Raw genomic sequence first — 17,433 nt, forward strand, 5'->3', positions numbered from 1 at the left:
TGCGAAATTAATGCTAAATTATGCTCAAAATAACAAATTTCCTCCACTGCTACCCTCATTTTCCAGGAAAATATTAACCACTATTTGCATTATTTCACTATTTTTAGCTCGTCTGTGTCCTATTTTCCTTCAAGACCAGCATTGGCTCCGATGGGGAAAGACAGACCACCCTCTCTGTGGCAAAATCCTGTCATCGTAGGGTAAAGCTGAGCACCGTGGGGGGAAACTAAATAATCTTGAATGCCTCTGAGAGCCTTTCATGACTTGTGATGTATTAAACAAACAGTCTGGACTCAGGCATGTGTCCCAACCACCCTCATTTCCTCCCTCTCTAAGGGGTTGACAAACAGATGGACACCAAAGGCAGCCTCCTAAACACAAAGTACGCTGGTGGCTTGGAGAACATTTCTCAAATAAATACGCTGATTAACGGTTGTGGAGCCCGGCAGCGGAGAGTGAGGTGATTTTTCGTCCTTTGTTGCGTCTCTGAAGTCTCAACTCTGACACCGAGGGTGGTCCCACAGTGTTGGTTCTGATAGAGGTTAACCTGCAGCTCATGCATCACAGCTCTGAGTCAAGACTGATTAAGATTGTTGTTTTCTTTGGGAGTTTATTCAAACTGTGTGCGTGTCAAGTCTTTAGAAACTGCAAAAGAGAGCAAGCCCCACATGACAAAGAGGAGTCTGTTGGTTTGAGAGCGCTGCAGAACCCCAGATGTTAAGATATGAGGTGTAAGGCATTCTTTTAAGCCATTAGTCTCCTTCATATAACATCTGAGAACTCTAACACACCTCTAAATGCAATTCAGGGACCTGGGCACTAAAAGAAAATGGGGTGATAATGATAAAACCAGTAGGCAGCTTGCAAAGCCGTAGAGCATTTGTTGAATATGACAGGCTGTCACTGAGATGATGAGAAAAGTCGCATATGCCTACAGGAGTGTTGTGGTGCCCTCTGTTTGTACTCTGCTGTACTGTGCATGCTGTTGAACTCTTTGGGTGGTGTGGAGCAGTTTCTGCCTTCAACCTGCAGGTTTTTTTTCCTTTGTGGTGCAGTAATCCACCCCTGGAAGACGGTTAGATGTTTTTAACCAGTGTGGCGCTTGCTTGGTGGGACATATTTGCAAACTAGTAAAAAGGGAAAAAGGGTCTGTCTGATTTGATTAGACGTAAGTCAAAATCTTTATTGTCCAAATATAGCAGTTAATACTACATCTCCATGTGAAGCTTCTGTTTGTTTCCTATGTATACTTCTCACAGTAATTTATCTCAAATCAATGAACAAACAATATATTTTGGTTACTTCTTCTGCAATTTAGCGAACTCAACAACTTCAATGTTGCGTGCAAAGAAATTAGCCCAATTGTGAAATAGGCATGAAAGGAAAATCATTATATTTGGGCCGATGGCTGTATTTTGTAGATGAGGTGGAACTCATCAGCTGCCGTGCTGAAAAAAGGAGATTTCGAACGTATATGGTGGACCCTGAGAGAAGGTCCATATTAAAGCAACAAGTGATGTTTTCCTGACCCAAATCAAGTAGTTTTTCATTAATTAGACCGAATCAAACAGAAACTGAACAAAAGTGAAATAATGAATATAAAATACTGGGTCGCATGTCTTTGTAACCACTCAGAACGAAATGAGTCGTCCTAATACACATCCACACAAGCAACATGAGTAACTAATAAGTTATTAACATGCAATGTAGCTGACGGGTGGTCTCTATGGGCTGATAGATCACAATTTCTGGTGCATTTGGTCATCTGACAAAAGAAACAGCAAAATACGTGAATGAGTGCAGCTTTCCTGCTGTATTAATTTACACTGACACTAACCCACACTCGGGATGACTCCCGCAGAAGAGGTTAGCACAGTGCTAGTCGCTTCATGGAGACTTATTAGTTTATAAATAACATGTGGTATGAATAGATGCAACACTACAATATGTCATTGATGTTATGTTAATTTTGCAGGTATTGTATACGTTTTTGGTATCTCGTTTGAATTCTATATCATACCTTTTAATCGTACCAGAAGCAAATCAGACATCAGGTTTGTGTTTCCAACTTGTTTTGTGTGTTAAGCCGAGCGGGTGGGATTCGGCTAAACTGTTAATCCAGTTCTTAATGTGTAAAAGAGAAACAAACAGCTAAAAGTGAAAGGCAGCGGCGACAGAAACCTAAAAGGACATTTCAAAGAAATGTTTTCATCAAACATCCATCAATTCCCCCTAACGATCTCTCAAATGTGATGCAAAAGCTGTTACTTGTACAGTAAAGAATACTAATAGCACACTTTGATACTTTTTTTTTTTTTTTGTCGCAGCCTGCTTAATTCTAACTTGGAGTCAAACCTGTGATAAATGAGTCAAATATATGAGATCATATGTCAAAACTGTGAAACATTGCAGTCTAAGCTGGTACTTGTTAGGATTTTATTGTTATCACACTAACTTGAGCTTGCATTTTGTTTTTCTTTGGCTTCCTGTTCTATCTGACCTTGACACAATCAGTCAATTTAACAGCCTCGCCACATCAGCCTCAGATAACCTCACACTGTGTGCTGGGTTGTGCAGAAGCTCTAACATGGAAGTTTAAGAGGGCCCAGAAACCTGCTGTGTAGGTTTCACATTCCTGACTTCAGCCATAGATTTTCTTTAACAAAAGTTTGACCTCTGCATGGCTTTGTCTATATAAAAAAAAGAAGAAGAAGAAGGGGGCACTTGGTGTTGACAAGGCCAGTGTAAGTGGAAGGACGTTTTCGTTGAGAACCAGCAGCTGTTTCAACATTCAGGATGTGCTTAACACAAAGTACTGCTGCTTTCTGCAACTTGGACGGTTACGGGGTCAAAGAAAAGTCAACAGTGAGCAAAATGAAAAGTGACAGTCATCAGTAAAGCGATTGTTACCATCTTAAATGGACTGGAGAACATAAATTGACCATGAAAAGAAGCAAAAGTTCAGTTGGTCTTTATTTTACCATAAAAATAGACGGCTATGTTTAAATGTAAGCATTGAAAGTGTTATTTTATCATCATTTTCACCTAGTCAGAGGGGAATTCAAGAGAGCAGGGAGGATGAAGGGTTAATTTGTGGCTGGGGAAACCTGATGCTAATTAAGTCTTAGGAATGCCACATTCTGACATTGTAGTGCAGGAGCCCTCAGAGTGGGTCAGACATGGAGAGAGCCACCAGTGATGCCTGTTTCTAATGTTTTTTACTCCTTACTGACAGTTGGGAGAGCCAGTCTCACCAAACCCAGGAGCTGAAGGTAACGTCTCTCCGATAGAAATGACCAAGTTTGTTATCAGCTGTGACAGATTAAGATTTAAAATTCTATCACTTTTTTCTGCAGAGATTTCTCAAAGTTTTCCAAACATTTTCTTCTTTTGTAGGCACACGTATTGGATGCAAAATGGTTTTACTGACATCTGTGCTGTCGCTGCTACTCTCCTGTGTATCACTGTTCAACGCCGTGCAAGCCGAAGCAGATATGTGCCGGGGGGCGCACTGCTACGGCGGGGACACCGGCGATCCAAGACCGTGCACCGGAGCCCACTGTCCGGGGAGCAGATCCTCCAGACTTCCGCGGCAGTTGAATCCAGCAACGCAGGGGAGAGCGACGCAGACAGCTTCCAGCCAACATCACGCGTACCCGAGCTCTCAAAGAGCGCCCTATCCGGAAAGCTATCCGGCCGTGCAGCTGCAGCGCGGGCGGCACAGCGACGGTGGCACACGGATGAGAGCGCCTGAAGTTTTCCCCGCAGGATGCGCCGCTGCGGACTGTGCCGCGGCTGCGAAACAGTTTCAGATCACCAATGACACCCGAGACTGCAGAGGGATCGAGTGCAGGCTGCCCTTGAGGATACGGCCGAAAGCGCGGGGAAGGTCTTGTGTTGGAGAGGGATGTCCCGCCGCAGAGGAGAGTGTTTCCTCTGCCGCCGGCCAGCCTCCTCCCGTTTATCTGTCCGACAGAGCCGCGCAGTTTCTGGCAGATTTTCCAGAGTTTGGACATCCTTCTTCGGAAATTGGCGGAGCGCCTTTGGGAGTCCAGCTCACCTGTGACATCAAACCAGGTCTTCTAAATTAATCTAGTCTATCAGTTAAACCAATAACTCTTTGTTTTAATCATGTCAACTTCTTCCATAAGCCTTCCTTTGTGTCTGCCTTTGGCAGAAAGCAACTAATCTCTAAATGAATCAGATATATACTCCTTTTTATTGCCTTTGAAAGTTTTTTTTTTATCCAAGTCAGTGATCAGCATGAAGGGAAAGGACTTTTTTGTTGACCTTCAGTTTAAAAAGAGCCACCTGCGGAGCAACTAGTGGAGCTGGCCTGGAAAAAATGTCTCAAAGTCAATTGCCCAGAAAATGTCGACTGCTTTGATGTTAATCCACAAAGGAAACTCTGTAAATTTTCTATGGCTGGGTTAGGCAAGTGGGCTCAGTGTGTGCCTGTTCTAAGAAAAAGTCTAGTTTTAGAACAAAAAGAAGTTTGTTGCCCCCATCTTTAATTCTGCATTAATTTCATCTCAGGGGAGAATGAAGTTCCTTCAGAGGATGCCCTCATCCTGCACCTCCAGCTGGCCAAGGGGCAGGAGAAGCTGGTGGAGGCCCTGCGAGCCCAGCAGGTAATAATCCGTGACCTGCAGCAGAAGCTTGTCGACCAACAGGAGGCACTGCTGTCGCAGCAGCGTGACATCCTGGACCAGCAGCGACGCATGTACGAGCAGATGGATGCTGTGAAGGCCCAGTACGGCCTTCTCTCAGACACTGTCAAGCAGGTCTCCTTCCATGGCCTGCAGGGCGAGCTGCAGAGATACTTCGAGAGCCACCTGGCAGGACTGCAGAGCCAGGCTCGCAGCCACCTTCAGAAATCCTACGCTGTCCACAAAATGGACCCCGACTCAAAGGTGATGGACGCTGTCGGGGAGGCTCATTTTCCTCAACCTCTGCTGGGATGTTCTTCACCATGTGGATCAGAGGAGTACTGTGATTTTCAGAGGGACCCACCTCAGTGTGAGAAGTGCACCATGTGCCCACCGGGCTTCTTCCTGATCTCACAGTGCTCCCCGACAGCAGACAGAATGTGCCAGGTATGAAACACTGATTTACCTTTTTGACAAAAAACATCTGTCCCATTGTATATTTACAGTACTGTGCAGAGTCTTGAGTCCAGAATCCTCATTTATTTATATCTATCTTTCAAAAAGCCAGACTTTCTTCTATTCTTTTAAAGTGGTCTTGATCAATAGTTCCCCAGGCTATTGGACGCTGGCTGCTTACCTGACCATTTTCAGAGTAATTAGTTGTTTTTTGTTTGCCAAGACACTTAACTTTGGCAATCATTCAAGCATAAAAAAGAAACTCAACTTAACGGCTGAGCCATTGCCGTCTACACATAACAGACAACTTAGCAAATATCCAATTTCAAATTGTTTCTTTACACATTTATTTTATACCAGCATCAATTGTTCCCATTTTTTTGGTTGCATCTACGAAAACTGCTAAACATACCACAGCTTGGCAGACAAAAAGTATTTTTGTATCAACAAGGTGATAAGCAAAGAGCTATTAGCTGAAAATCTCAGCATGGTTTGCAGTGGGTCCTTAAAAAACTTGACTTGAAACAGGACCTGAGAGATGCATCTGGACCTTCAGCTGATCCATCTACTGTTGGCCCAAGCCTCATCAGAAATGGTCTCCAGGGAAGGGTGGCTGTCAAGAAGCCATTCTTAAGGAAGGGAAACAGGGAGAAAAGGCTGAGCTATGCCAAATGACACAAGAAGTGGACTGAAAATCAGTGGCAACAGGTCTTATGGAGGGATGAATCCTCCCCAGAGCCCGGACCTCAACATTATTGAAGCAGTGTGGGATCATCTGACAGAGAACGGAACAAAAGGCAGTCGACATCCAAAGAAGAGCTTTGGGATGTCCTTCAAGAAGCCTGGAGAACTATTCCTGAAGACTACTTGAGATCACACCTGAAGTTTTGGCTTAAGCCAACAAACTTCTACGGGAAAATATTTATACTCTTTGATTTAGATAAATCTAAACTAAAGAAAAAAGTGTTTCACAGAAAGTGTCAGAGCTCTAATATTACCGCTCACAATTGCTGTTATTGTTTTTTTTTTTTTTAATTGCAGGACAGAGACGAATGCCTTGAACTACCAAACATTTGTGGAGAGCGTGTGAAGTGCCTTAACACTCCTGGTGGGTTTTAACCAGTTTACTCAGAAAACAGTTGTAATGTAATGAACAGTATGTCTGTACAGCTGTTTGAACCTGTTTTGTTTCATCATGCAGGAGGATTCAGATGTCTCGGAGCTTCTGAGAGAGAGGCAGTGATGGGCCTCTGTGGTCACAACTACTTTTACAACCAGGAGCTGCAGGAGTGCCAGGCCTGTTCAGACTGTGACGGAGAGCCTGTCACTGTTCCCTGCACAGCAGTCAGCGACGTCGTCTGCAGACAGCTTTCAGAGAGCCGACTCTCACAGTCCTGGGCGGCGAATGTGGCACTCCCCCCTGCCAGGACATCTGGAGCCCACATCTTTCCCGGGCTGCAGCTGAACATACGAGGCAAGGAGAGCAGTTATCTGCTGTCGAATGAAGCGGGGAAGGTGACCTTTCTGCAGCATGGCTTGGTGTGGTTGGATCATAACTTTGCTATAAAGCACAGCTGCAGGAACTTCCTCCAGGTGGGGATGAGGCTTAACAGCAGCCAGGAAGAGGAGGGTCAAGAGCTCAGTGGCGTTCGCATTGAACAGCCGGACGGGAAGTACTTCCAGGGGGTCAGCGTTAGTTGCGGGGTGGAGGTGGAGCCCAACCACACCTTCACACTGCTGCTGAAGAGTCCAAATCAGCACTGCAATCAAAGCAAGGATCTTCATGTCTTTGATGTCACAACTCCTTCGTTAAGTCTGCTCTGGTTGTCTCATGACACTGGTGCTGTAGCTATGACCGCTCAGATGTCCCTGCTGGCGCACTACCAGACCAGCTATCGGCCAACTCTCCGCATCACGTCGGTCTCTGACCCCTACATGATCAGCCTGACACATGACAGCCGCGGGGTGCGCTTCACAGAGAGCGGCGTGGTAAAGTTCGTCCTTCAGCAGGCGCTTTACTCCATGGGTCACACCTGCATTCGAGAAGGGTTCTCCCTGATTGCTTACACCACTCGGAACAGCACCGGCCTGGAGGCGGTGCAGGCTTTTAAGACGGGCGTAAACTACAGGGACACCTCCATCACCCTTTCTGGTGCCGTGAGTGTGGACAGCAGAGACATCCTCAGCTTTGAGATCACATCACCGTCTCAGTGCAACATTCGCTACTTTGGGGATAGCTCTGGGATCAGTATGCTGAGCCTTATCTGGATTCCCTCAGCTGTGTCGTCAGCCTTGATGGCTACAGTGTCGCGGACTGGTCTTCCCTTCGGAGCAGTAAGGAATAAACCTCTGCTTTTCCAGCAGATCAGCCCGGACACACCGCAGGTTCACCTGGCCCACTCAGGGGAGCCAAGCAGCCGGAAGAACTTCATATTCAAAGAGAAGGGCACAGCAAACATCGCCCTCAACCTCAAGCTGATCCACTCGTGCAATATAGTTAAAGTCACTTTGCAGCGGGTGGGGGGTCAGGGCCAGCAGGCAGGTCCTGTGGCTCAGCAGGTGTCTGGATCAATGCCGGAAGGGAGCGAGTGGGCCAGTATTGGACTGAGAGCTTCGTTTCAGGTCCAGAATGGTACAGCTGTTTATGTCACTCTGGACTGTATCCGAGGACGAGTTAACCAAATAACACATGAGGGCGGCACGAACATTTCAATTCTCTGGGTTGCTTTGTGATCCACGAGGATAAAACTTTTGCTGTCAGTGCATTTTGTAAAAAAAAAAAGAAAAAAAGACAGTTTTGCACAATATTGAATTGCAGAGCAAATTCAGCTTTTACTTAATTAAGTGACTGATAAAAATCAGTGTCATCTACTCCACATACTCCATCACTTTATAGTTTTTAATGTATATTTCTTCACCTGTTTATACTTTAATTGTGAATTTTTTGGGGGGGAAACTTAAGTACTGCCTTTTCTTGAAGTACTTCGGCTGGTTGAGCAGTGACCAATTCCAAATGTAATATCTGAATGTGTTTGTAAGTGTGTACATACAGTGGTGCTTAAATATGTATGTACATACATACTGGCATATGTTCTTATACAAATGTGTATGTAAACGTGTATGTCTTCTAATATGTATATTCGTCCATCCAAGCATATATTTAAAACATATACAGTGTGTAATGAAATCTTTGTATTATATGATTGAGCTTTAAAGCAGTAGATTGACACTTTGGGAGCTCCTCTTACCCACTTTCTGCAGTTGAGTGACAATAGTGTCAATGCTACTCTCAATAGCTGGCTAATTTAGCTTAGCACAGCAACATAAAAGAAGGTAAAGAAGGTAAATAGCAAGTGTTGGTGAATGGTAATGAAATCTATCTGTCAGTAGGTCTATTTCTGACATCATATAACATGTAACCAGAGCTACAGAACCCTCAGCTCTCATATGTTGGCACAGTGGTGCAGTTAAGTGCTAAAGAAAACAGATTTGAGGCATACGAATATGTTTCAGATTGAAAGATAATCAAAGACGAGTGATGATAGATATTTAATCTGTAACTCACGCTAACAAGGAAGTAAAAACGCTACAGGAAAAAAGAATTACCAACAGTAGTGTTGTGTGTCTTTTAGGGGCATCCATCAGCAGAAATTTATGATTTCAACTGTTTAAACTGGAGTAGAATCAAGAATTGTTGTCCGTCTTCTTCAGGGTCCGTCATATTGCACTTCCACTGGCTCTAGAGATGGACTTTTAACATTTCTTCAAGCTCGAAAGGGGATGGTGAGGTATTGTGTATTTATGCAATCTGCAACTTCACCACTAGATGTCACTACATCTTACACATTGGTCCATTAGCAGAATAAACATATACTTATACATATCCTTTGGGGGTGTGATAGTCCAACTTGAAGAAGATTGAGATATAATTATGGCAAACTAAAATAAATAAAAACAAATCAACAAACAGCAAAACTTGAAAGAACTGTATCGTCTATTCTACTAACATGCAACAGCAAAATAACAGCCATGAACAAAACCAATGTGCAGGTGACTCACACTCACTTGTGAATGCTGTCTCATTTTGCCAAAATATCTCTCAACACTCCCATAGACTCCCAGGCATGTAGATCCAATCATCACACCCCTAAAAATGACCTCTCGTCGACGCCTCATAAATACTTAATGATGGAAATATTTGTTGATCAGTGGGAGTTTATTTAACTAACACTACAATCACTTGAGGGGAAAATATTGATTTTAATATGTCATAACTAGAGTCGGCACCTAGTGGCCCTTAGCGGTACTGCACGCCGAGGCACTTCACGTCATCCACTACGACTCACTTCCAAGAAATAACCCCCAAAGTCCATTTCCCTTTTTGTCCAGGTTAAAAACAACCATTTGTGTGATTTTATAACTGCTAAATAAAGACAAAAGTTCTTTCCTTCTGTTCCAGTCGCTGTGCAAAGCTAAATTAAGCTAGCTTCATAAAAAATATAACATTTCAAATCTGTTTAAAAGCTAAAACTCTTCTTTAATGTTCCCAGGAGTGTGATGAGAGACGTTTTCACTACTACAATGTAACCTTTAGATAAGTGGGAATTTAGATATTTGATATTTTTGATTATATTTATTTAATAAAACTCGACTTTTGTATTTCACTAAAGAAAACATGTAAGAAAAATATGTAGAGATGTTAAAGCGCTGAGTTTACAGAGCTGAAAATCGAACTCATGCAGTGATAGCCTCAATCATGTGTTTAACTACACTTATATAGTTTAACATAACTTTATAGAATGTGCAAACATCGAACTTTGTTATTCTTTTGCCTAAATGCTGTTTCCCTGTGATGGACTGCCCATGCATATCGTTCCTAATTGCCTCTGTGTGTGTTCTGTCCTCCGAACAATTAGGCATAATTAAGTGTTTCAGGAGGTTGGCAGCAACTGAAATTCTTCAGCTTTATTCTCACTTCGTTGCTCTTAGTGATTTTGGGGTGCTGTTGTCTTGTGGAACATCAGTATGTGTATGCCTGTTCGTCACCAAATAAAATATATTTTGCCAGAAAAGGAGTTACTCTTACTTGTAAAGTCAGTAAAATTTGGGGGAAGAAAATCCCTGTTGGCTTTAATCCAAAAACATCAATTTGAGAATAGAAAACTGGACCTAAAGTTTTATAGTTAAGCTACGACAGACGTGAAAGACATTTTAAAGGTATTATTGGATATTTAATCTTGTGTAGCAATGTGCACCCATAGGAAACCCACTGAGCCACATCATATGGCTCATATGTGACCATAACCCCGATTACCGTGACTTACTCATCATGAACAGCATTATCTAACATTACGGTAAGAGTTTACCGTTCAAACTGGTTCTCAAACACACTGAACTGATTAAAAGAGCAACCTTACTCAACAGCATGGGTGCCAGAGCTGCAAACATAACACCTAGAAAATATTACACTACATTTCCCCCCCAATTGGTCTTGATCAAGTTCTAACTATTTCTCCATCTATTATCTGTAGGAAAGCTGTTCTCTGGCTTTTAACATAACAAAAAGCCTGTGAGTCAATGAGAAGGAGAGAGCAAAGGGGGGGGGTGTCTGGTTGCAAGAAACAATCAAACGTTTCTGTCGTTTGCCTGAATTGAAAACAGGTGTTTCAGTGGAGCGTTGCTCCAGATGTCTGACACTGTACATCAAATGAGACCCTCTGCAAGATGAAGAGTTTCAGAGACGTCAAAGAGGAAGACGGGGACAAACACAGAGGTGAAGGCCGTTTGAGTATTGGAAAGTTTGCCTTTAAGGCTCCTCTTGCCAGTGTTTTTTGATTAACTGGATCATTTATCTTACCTTGTCGCCCTCGGTGCTTCTTTAGTTATTCTTTCCAGTTTTGTTTTCACTGTGTTTGGACAAACTCTGCTCTCACCACACTTACTTTCAGGAGTCAGCAGAATAGAAAAGTTGTGATGAACCCACTTTGATGTATCTGTCTGTAACAGATGGCAGACAAAGTTAGTGACTAGCTGAGCAAGCTGCTAATCTGAGCGATACTTTTCTGCTGCAGTGGAAAGGGTGACTGTGGAGTCAAGTCTGGGGAAGACACACAGAGGTGATCCATCACATTTTCCCCATTTATTTTGGTTTATATTACCCAAGATAATAAAGCCGATTAATTATTATGCACACCTTCACATGTGGTGACAATTACTTTAAGCCACATCCTCACTCATTGTACAAATATATAGAACCTGAAGATGATTCATTGTAGTAAGTATAACACAACAGACTAACAGAACAATCACCTTTTAAGTATCTTCACACTCATCCTGCAGATGCATTAAATAAATCTGGTTTGTGTCAACCTCCTTTTAAATCCTTAGGTTTCTTCTCCTTTTCAAAATATTGTTGCAAACTTTGGATTCAAATGCCAAAGACGTTGCTGCAAAAGCAAAAAGAGTGAATTTGACTGAGCAATGAGCTGCATGATGGTTTAAAGCTGGAGGAAATTAGAAAAGTTAGTCGCTATGAATTATTCAACCAAAAGAATCTTTAAAAAAATAACTTTTTACATGATTTCACTTAAACAGCTCAAAAAGTGCCGTGCTGCAGAAGTGGAGTTGCATGTCTGTGTATCTGTGGCACAGCAGAGACACATCCTTCATCCCTGCATCTGCATCTGTTGTGAGTTTATTTGCTTTCTGTGGGCTTTTGTTTGGAGTTCACTCCAACTGCCGATGGCATGCCAGCTACTCCAACACAGCGGGGATCGCCGATGATTCGAAAGCCAGCTGTGTTTCAGCAGCTAAACAATCCAATACGGTCCTGTATGGATCATTTTCATGGACAGAAAGTGGTTTGCTTCATACCCTGAAAGCGTGTCTGTATAATTTCTCCAGGTTTGCTGTAAAAAAAATACAACATGGTGTCATTTTGATAAACGCATTAGTCTCGGTGATTTGTGGTGGAGGTGAACGCCCTCCTAACCTAAACCTGGCCCCAGCATGCTCCAATGTTGACTTAAAAAGGACAAAGCCGGAGACAGGCTTGCTTTAATCAGAAGCGGATGTTACTGTAAGAGCCAAGGTCTCTTGTCTGCAGGGAAATGTTCAGACCATGTGGTGAGGTTCAACACAGCAAAGCTCCACCGTTTGTTACACTGCTGCTGCTGCGAAGATTTACTGGGTGTGAAGGGCATTTCTGAGGATGTTTTTCCTTTTATTGTCTTTATTAAATGTTGATTGTTGGTTTCCTCTCTTAGCCAAATAGCCATATGGGGATGTAGCCTCCTACTGGCTCTTTATTGTCTCCCCATCTGCTGTGTAGCCAATGGACCACTAAGGTTAAAGCATGTGCAGCACTTTCTACTGAAGTTTCATTTATGTAGTGAAAGTCATTTCTGTGCACATTACATTCAGATTAACCCAACAGTTCAGAGTGAGCAACAATCATTGGGAGAGAGGGTCTATTTGAACTTATAACAGAACTATTAACAGAAGAGTGAGGGAAGGTGGCCATCTTCTGCAGTTGAGTGTAAAGTTATGTAAACTCACCACAGCAATGAATGCAAATGAATGTATGTTAAGTGCTTCTGGTGTGAGGAATGAAGAGTCATTACTCCACCATTAGCAGGTTGGCTTATAAGCACAAATTGGTGTGTAAAGATTTTAGCGGTTCATAAAAAGTCTTGTTAGAAGTCAGTGGATCAGAGTGTTTGCAGTTCATAAAAAGAGAAAGTGCTGAATACAGATCATCCACTTCCGTAACTTAAGCTGCTTGTCTCTCAGTCATTATTTCATCATGAATCTCCATCATCACCCCCCCTTTTATGCACATTCACTCATTTGTCGCTATCTTGTGCCCTCCTTCATCCATCTGTGCCGGTGCTTCTCCTCTCATTAGAGAGGTTACTGATGCATGAGGGAATGAGCTGGCAGGTCACTTGCCACAAACACAGAGTGAGAGTTGTATCGAACAGCCTGTGAAAAGTTTCTCAATCGACAAACAGGAAAAACTGACCACAAAACTCCTTTTAAGTTTAAAGATTTTGTATTTCACTGAACTGAGATACACATACAAGAAGCTCAGTTAGACTTAGCTTAGTGAGACTAGCTTTTAAAGGGCGAAAAAACTATACTGGCACTGAAAATAATCAGACTGGACATTCTCCATCTTCTTTTGACAGGGACTGTGCATAGTTTGTTCCAGTGTCTGGTAAATTACCTGTTCACCAGAAATTCAGCATTTAATTGTCTTGTTCTTCAGCTGACCTTATTCATTTTTGTGTCAAGGGGAATCTGAAGCTCACCAGCCGGCCTGGGTGTGGAAATAAATACCTGTGTATGTGTGTGTGTGTGTCTACATTATGTAGGGAGTGAGGCCTGTCTTGCTGTCTCCGTGAAGAGGCCATTTAAAGTGCTGATGATGAATAATAGGCTGGCTGAATGTGAGTGCAGGAGTCCCTCTGGTGTATATTTAAACGGTGGAGAGATGCTCTCTCATTCACATCAACTCCCCTGTGGTCTCTGAGGTTAATTGCTTTCTCTGGCAGGCACTTACAGATTAACTATCTCACTGAAAGCATCCATACAAATGACTCTTCATATACCGCTGAAAGTTTAGCAGAGCTGTGTATGTGTTTGGAGGTTTGCTTCAGGACATGGTGTGTGCTCAGGTAGCAGGCACGGTGCACGGTGCACGGTGAGGTGACAGAAGCTAATGAGCACGACTGGCTTTGACTAACGAAGAGGGCCACCGTGTTTGGAATAAATCTGCAGCAGTAGAGTCTTCAGGAAAGTCCAGTATTTCTGATACAGAGCTCAGCTTAAATCATCTAAGCGGAAGTGAAAAGACTTAAATGTGGCGGCTTCCTTCATCAGAAATTAGAGCTCTTCCCATACGACTGAATGGACTTTCACATGCATTTTTATCTCTAGCACATTAAACTCTTAGCTTTTCTGGTGGATTTCAGTGAGCCTGCATTGTGTGTCAGGAAGTTGGATCAATAAAGTAACAAACAGGCAAACAAACCACTTCCTTGTCATGACAAACACATCTGAGCTAAAGATGCACACGTTCCATAACACTGGATGGAAAAAACTACCAAGATTAGGACTTTCTATTGCTGCAGTGAAGTTTTTCTACATCCAAAAAGGATTTTGTTGAAAACTGAAGGGCATAGATTAGATTAGAGGGAGTTTCAGATCATCTATGGCCTGTCCTCGGCAGTGTATTGAACACAGTGATGTCTGCTCACCTTGCGAAGTCAATATGGTGATGGTGTCAACATGACCTTCACATGTATTTTAATCAAAGTCTGCTGACTACTCTGTAGTGAGGAGATGTCAGACTTTTCCCTGCTTTAGGCAGGAGGTCAAAGCCAGTGAAGCCAAACGGTGAGACAATAGTTTAGCTGCAGATTATCTGATGTTTCTGTGAAAATATTGATTACTGCAGGTCTCAAGCACTTGTTCCTTTAATGCTGCAGTTTTTTTAATGCTGCAGTGAGGGTGCATCTCAGCGAGTTTAGCAGTGTGGGTTGTTTCTATCTGCTGGTTAAGAGGTGGATCACTAAGGGAACTCAAATACTTGTGGCTTTCCAGCCGATAAAACTACATGCTGCCAAACAAGTGCATGACGGTTGGCTTCTCCAGCAAGCTTTTTAGGCTTTCATGTGTTATCCGAGGAGTTCCTGAGTGAAACTAAACACTAACAGATGACATTACAGCTTCTGGGTTGACACCAGGGCAGAGGCAAAGTTCAGGCTAGACTGTGAGGTGATTACCACCAACATTCACCAACATCTGGCTCGGCTTAGTGGCCAGACACATGCATACACACACAGACAGTTAATTTCAGGAAAGACTTCAGTTGTTTAAAGAAGCCAGAGAATCCCTTTGCTCCACTCTTTTTTTGTCAGAATGCTTTGGTAAGCTCTGTCATGCCCACCACTGAGGTTTTTCCATCTGTTGCCTTGCTTGTAAATCACCACATAGTTAAAAAAAAGGAGCAAGTTCACCGTCTTAAACTTTACGACATGTTTGCTACATTTCTCCTATTTGCAAGCTGCACGTTTGAAACAAACAGTTCTTTTCTTCTGTAATGTAGCTGCCCGTAGGATTAAAGTGTCGCGACTTTACGAGGCCTGAGAGGTCCCCCATATGGTCGAGGTTGCTGCGAACACTGAGCAGATCATCCAGGAGACATGTGATAAACTGCACATATGGTAACATCTCTGATCGCAGAGAAGAAGAAACCCTGCAGGGTGAGACATGCCAGACATGCTCCTTTAATCATTATTCTGAGCGCTAATTTTTAATCTGTAAAAGCAGTGAGGAGAATATTTTGGCTCTGTGGATGACTGAATTATCTGTCGGGGGAGATGACAGCAGTGGAGATTCAACAGAGGCAGCCGGCAGATCAAAGTTGATTAAAATGAATTTGGAAGGCGCATCACACAAGAGTCTGGAAAATGATGTGTAGCATACAAATAGGTAACCCATTGATGTTAATTAATGGAGCATGGGGCGATAAGTAATTTTGTGTCTGTGTGGTGGTGCAGAAGCATGCTGGATCGTAGAAATTAAACGACCTGCGGTCAGCATCAGAGATTTTAACACCTTAATCTCAATCAAACAGTCAAAGAGGGCTGAAAAAAGTAAACTATGGTTCAAACTTTCATTTAAAGAAAGCTATAGTCCCGTGTGGGGTACTTCAGAGTCTCAGGACTGTAAAATTTGAATAAAAAAACACCCCTCCTGGTCATTAGCTGAGGATCTGGAATAGATGGAAGGCCCCCTGTCCAACAGTGTTGTTATAAGCTTTGCTGCTTGGTCCTGTACAGACTGCTGCCAGACTACTGAGTTGTTATTCAGTTAATAAAAAAAGGCTGTTAGAGTAATCAAGGCATTAGGAAATGTACCACAGTGGATGAACCGCTTCCCATTCCAGCACAGACGTAGCAGAAAAGGTGTATTAATGCATTTGTTTTCTGTTGGACGTCACTCAAGTGATGTGATGGGAGTTACGAGGCATTAAATTCAGTTCAATCGTTCTTTATTAATCCCTGAAGTGAAATTGTATGGCTGCATTATAAACTATTGCTTAGGTTCTGTTAACAAGCACCGTAACCCCTCCACCTTTACCGTTACCCCTCTGTCTGCCTGTATGGTCTGAACGCCGGGTAGAGAGGTGGGTAACCATGGTAACCATTCTGCAACCATGTCTGAGTAAAACAAACGACATCTCCTTCCTGATACTTCTGCTGCATCCTTGTTCGGGCCAGAAGCTCCTAGCTTTTATCTGCCAGTGATGTGACGTTCCCCATGATGATCAAGGGGGAAAAAGGTTGAAATTTTCATCCATCTTGCTCTCAGTTTCGCTCCTGCCTCACATCTCCTTTTTAACAGCAAGCAGCTGGTTGATAGATGAGTCACAATTCTGTTGTAATTCCACTGTTGCATATTGGCTCAATAAACCCTGGGCTTCACTGTCGCTTCGCTTCTGTGTTTCATTTAATTTTTTTACAAAAAGCAAACGTTAAACGCTGTTCTTTGTATGAACATCTTTATATCTCAGTTTTTTTTTCTTTTTAGGCAGATTGTAATGCTGAATCACCACTAAGGAAGCTATGAACTGGTTCCACATATATAGTTTTAAGGAACTATAACTGCACTTAGTTCCTGCATTGTGGACGCAAAAAGAAGCCCTTCCTCTAAGATTAAGATCAGATTTATTGTCATGTAGATGCACGAAATTACTCCTCCGCATTTACGCATCCAGGTTGGCACCTGAACACACTCACCGGGGTCACACTCATGGAGACAGATGCCATATACACTGGCTGGGGAGCATGGGGGTACGGTGCCTTGCTCAAGGAGGTGGACTGCCTCAGTTCACCAATCTTTTGAGTGGTGAGAGTGGAAATCAAACTGCCAACCGTCTGGTTATTGAACGACCCACTCTAACCACTGAGCCACGGCCGCTCTAATACAATAGAACAGTGAAAAAATTTCTGTAGTCCCAAAGCACTTGTTAGTTTATTAGCTTAGGCTAAAACCGTTCATGTTTATAAAGAAGAATATAGAATCGTTTAAAGTCAGGCTTTCTTAAAACAAACTTTGGAAAAATCTCATCCATTTGGCACCCGAGAAAATACTGCAGATGTGCAAACATCTATTAAGCTGTCATATAGGTAACACAATAACCCACTGCAACACGGTAGAGTTGTAAATCCGGTGCTCAAACGTATCTGCAGAGAAGTTTAAACCTGCACAGGAACAGACTAACTAACTCATCTCATCTGCGTATTCTGGACTAATCAGA

General features: G+C 42.9%; 1 protein-coding gene across 2 annotated transcripts in view; it reads left to right on the top strand.

The window, feature by feature from the left end:
- Positions 1–2,976: 2,976 nt before the first annotated feature.
- nell3 (NELL (neural EGFL like) family member 3) overlaps positions 2,977–17,433 on the top strand; it is a 217,275-nt gene continuing 202,818 nt past the window's right edge. Inside the window, exons 1-5 of one of the 2 annotated variants that reach the window (XR_011910219.1) lie at positions 2,977–3,272; positions 3,397–4,077; positions 4,537–5,096; positions 6,147–6,213; positions 6,307–8,898. Coding sequence is in view for 1 of the 2 variants with exons in the window: in XM_072378717.1 (XP_072234818.1) it covers positions 3,417–4,077; positions 4,537–5,096; positions 6,147–6,213; positions 6,307–7,838 (2,820 nt within the window). In the remaining variant the exon portion in view is untranslated. Of the gene's footprint in view, positions 3,273–3,396; positions 4,078–4,536; positions 5,097–6,146; positions 6,214–6,306; positions 8,978–17,433 lie in introns of those variants that run through there. The other variant, XM_072378717.1, reaches the window with a different exon arrangement.

The sequence above is a fragment of the Leuresthes tenuis genome, unplaced genomic scaffold (assembly GCF_036924035.1).
Source record: "Leuresthes tenuis unplaced genomic scaffold, fLeuTen1.0.hap1 SCAF_24, whole genome shotgun sequence".
Lineage (NCBI taxonomy): Eukaryota > Metazoa > Chordata > Actinopteri > Atheriniformes > Atherinopsidae > Leuresthes > Leuresthes tenuis.